Below are 3,888 nucleotides of genomic sequence, written 5' to 3' on the forward strand. Positions count from 1 at the left end.
CTGCCTCAGCCTCCCAAGTAGCTGGGACTACAGGCGCCTGCCACAACGCCTGGCCATTTTTTGGTTGCAGCCATCATTGTTGTTTGGCGGGCGTGGGCTGGGGATTCGAACCCGCCACCTTAGGTTTATGTGGCTGGCACCTTAGCCGCTTGAGCCACAGGCGCCGAGCCCAGCACATTGTTTTAATTAACAATTTAGTTTCTTAAAAACTATAAAATAGACTGGGTACAGTGACTCACACCTGTAATCCTAGCACTCTGGGAGGCTAAGGTGGGTAGATAGCTTGGGCTCATGAGCTTGAGACCAGCCTGAGCAAAAGCGAGACCCCATCTCTAGTAAAAATAGAAAAACTAAGGCAAGAGGATTGCTTGAGCTCAAGAGTTGGAGGTTGCTGTGAGCTATGACGTCAGAGCACTCTACCCATGGTGACAGCTTGAGTCTCCTGTCTCAAAACAAAAACAAACAAAAAATACAGGCTCAGCACCTGTAGCTAAGTGGCTAGGGAGTCAGCTACATACACCAGAGCTGTCAGGTTCGAATCTAGCCCAGGTCTGCCAAACAACGACAACCAAAAAATAGTCAGGCATTGTGATGGGCACCTGTAGTCCCAGCTACTTGGGAGGCTGAGGCAAGAGAATCACTTACGTTCAAAAGGAGTTTGAGGTCAGCACTCTACCAAGGGTGACATAGTGAGACTCTGTCTCAAAAAAACAAAACAAAACAAAAAAGAACAAAAAACACAACAACAACAGCAGGGTGGCGCCTGTGGCTTAGTGGGTAGGGCAACAGCCCCATACACCAAGGGTGGTAGGTTCAAACCCAGCCCCAGCCAAACTGCAACAAAAAAAAAAAGCTGGGCGTTGTGGCAGGCACCTGTAGTCCCAGCTACTTGGGCGGCTGAGGCAAAAGAATCACCTAAGTCCAGGAGCTGGAGGTTGCTGTGAGCTGTGTGACGCCACGGCACTCTGCTGAGGATGAGAAAATGAGACTGTCTCTACAAAAAAAGAAGAAAAAAGAAACCAACAAAAAATACATGTAAAATATTTCCTACCTTTTTTTTTTCTTTTTTTTGAGGTAAGAATTCTTGCTCTGGAGTGCAGGGGGCCCATCATAGCTTTTAAGTCAAGTGATCCTACCCCCTCAGTCTCCTCAGTAGCTAGGACTTCAGGTATATGTTATCATATGTGGCTAATTTGTAAAATTTTTTAAAGAGATGGAGTCTTGCTACTTATCTTGCCTAGGATGGTCTTAAACTCCTGGCCTCAAGTGATCCTCCCACTTTGGCCTTTCAAAATGTGTGAACTGGCTCGGCGGTTTGAATCCAGCCCGGGCCCACCAAAACAACAATGACGGCCGCAACCAAAAATAGCCGGGCGTTGTGGCTACAGAACTCTACCCAGGGCTTGAGGCTCTGTCTCGGAAAAAAAAAAAAATGTGTGAATCACCTAGCCTGGCCCCTAGTACCTTTTTTGTCAATCTCCAGGTGTGGCAGCAACCTCTACGATTATCCTCAATAATCCCTGCCTCCTGATATTTGTGCCCTTGTGTAATTCATTCCTCTTGAATAAGGGCTGCATTTAATGATTCTTTTCTACTGAACAGAAATGTTGCACAAGGGACAGAATGTCAATTCTCAGATTAGGTTACAGAAAGCCTCTTGGATGCATGTTCTTGAATTAGCTTGCTCTGAGGGAAGTCACCTGCTATGCTGTGAGCTATCCTATGGATGGGGCAATGCGACAAGGAACTGAGGAGTACCACCAGCCTATAGCCAGTTATGAACTGAGATGTGTCTTAACAGCCTTCAAGGAAATGAATCCTGCCAACAATCATAAGTGAATTTGAGCTGATCTTGACTCATGCAAACTTTCAATCTGACAGCCTGAACAGAACCTCCTCAAGAGATGCTGAGCTAAAGGCACTCCCCAAGCCACAGAAATTTAGTTAGTAAATGTTTATTGTTTTCAATTGCTAAGTTCTGGGTAATCTGTTATACAACAGATAATGCAGATTTTTTTTGTGGTTTTTAGCCAGGGGTGGGTTTGAACCCACCACCTCTGGCATTTGGGGCCGGCGCCCTACTCCTTTGAGCCACAAGTGATGCCCTGATAATGCAGATTTTTGCACAATACCTGGAAGTAAGGTGCTGCTGTAAGAAAAATCCAAAATGTGACAATGGCTTTGAAGAGTTTTAGTGAAAATGTAGTGTCCTGAATAAGATGAATACATAGACTTTTGGACTGAAAAAGAAGGTTGCCTATGAGAGCTTAAAGGAAAGTGAGAAAAATCTCATTGCTGAATGAAAGGAGATCCTTGGGATGTGGTGGCACAAAGTTTAGCAATAGTATCATATGTAAGGGCAGGCATAGTGGCTTATGCCTATAATTCTAACCTTTTGGGAGGCGGAGAGGGGAGGATCACTTGAGTTTACGAGCTCTAAGACCAGCCTGACCAAGAGTGAGACCCCATCTCTAAATACAAAACAAAGCAGGCATGGTGGTGGGAGTCTGCAATCCCAGCTACTCAGGAAGCTGAGATTGGAGTCAGAGGTTGCAGTGAGCTATGATGACACCACTGCACTGGATGATAAGAGTGAGACGTCATCTCACTAAAAAGTCATAGGGTTATGTGAAAATAAGAGTATGTATCTAATGTACATACTATAATAATGTAATGATCTGGCTACGGGGATTTCTTTTTTAAATTTTTTTTTGGAGACAGAGTCTCACTATGTCACCCTCAGTCAACTGCTGTGGTGTCACAGGTCACAGCAACCTCAAACTCTCAATTCTCTTGCCTCAGCCTCCCAAACAGCTGGGATTACAGGCACCCACCACAATGCCTGGCTATTTTTTTCTTGTAGTTGTCAGTGTTTAGCTGGTCTGGGCTGGGTTCAAATCCAGGGCACTGCCAAGAAAATGTGGTTTGTGGTCTAAAGATGAAGCCAAAGGTATAGCTCAAAAAAAAAAAAAGTAATGCTTTCGAGTACAATCATCCCTTAGTTCCCACAGCGGACGAGTTCTAGAACCTTCCCTGAGTATGAAACATCCTCAGGAACTCAACTCCCTTATTTAAAATAGCATAGCTATTAACCAGTTCAGTGAAAACATTTCAAATTGTATATAAAACCAGCATATTGGGGTGGTGCCTGTGGCTCAAGGGAGTAGGGCGTCAGCCCCATATGCTAGAGGTGGTGAAGAGCAAACACAATGATCACTTGAAAAAGAGAATTATGGAGATTTCCAAGGACTTGAAGAGGTAAGATTATATGGATAAAGGGGCCAAGAAACCCACCTTGTAGTTAGCATTTGCAAATTTTCTTCAACTACAGGTGAGAAACTGGGGTCAGGAATAGGCGACCCGTCACTGATTTCCTCCAAAGGTGGAGTCTGAGGTAAAACATCAGGACGACCAATGTGAATGCCTAGAAAAAAGGGAAATGAGAAAACGAAGTGGGGAAAAATATACAGCAACGTGTCTTTTCCTGAATGGAAATGGGGAGTACAGGTCCTAGCCAGTAAATGTGAAGTCTCAGAAGGGAGGAAGTACCCAATCACACAGGAACCCTAGCCCTAGCACTGACCTGGCTCGACTTCTGCCTTTGTTGTCACTTGTGCCTTGTGTTCTCCAGAGACCGATGGCTGGTAACTAACGGAGAAGTTGCTGCTTGGTCCTGCTCGCCGAGAGAAAGATGAGCCAGACCGAAACTTTTTGGAAGGAGAGGGTTTCACTTCAAAATGGAAAGAAAGCCTACTTAGCACCCACCTCAGAAACCATCACCAAGATACAGATACAAACCACTAGCGTGGCTCGGCGCCTATAGCTCAACCGGCTAAGGCGCCAGCCACGTACACCTAAGGTGGTGGGTTTGAATCCCCAGCCCGGACC

The 3,888-nt window shown here is 45.4% G+C and overlaps 1 protein-coding gene across 3 annotated transcripts in view; it reads right to left on the reverse strand.

The window, feature by feature from the left end:
* Positions 1-3,888, reverse strand: part of PIP5K1A (phosphatidylinositol-4-phosphate 5-kinase type 1 alpha) — a 23,101-nt gene that overhangs the window by 1,568 nt on the left and 17,645 nt on the right. For all 3 annotated transcript variants that reach the window (XM_012811799.2, XM_012811800.2, XM_023519417.1), the window contains 2 exons: positions 3,584-3,730; positions 3,295-3,424 (listed from right to left, as the gene is read on the reverse strand). In XM_012811799.2, coding sequence (XP_012667253.1) covers positions 3,295-3,424; positions 3,584-3,730 — 277 coding nt within the window. The remainder of the gene's footprint in view (positions 1-3,294; positions 3,425-3,583; positions 3,731-3,888) is intronic.

This window comes from Otolemur garnettii, unplaced genomic scaffold, assembly GCF_000181295.1.
Source record: "Otolemur garnettii isolate 467f Iridium unplaced genomic scaffold, OtoGar3 scaffold00174, whole genome shotgun sequence".
Taxonomy (NCBI): Eukaryota; Metazoa; Chordata; class Mammalia; order Primates; family Galagidae; genus Otolemur; species Otolemur garnettii.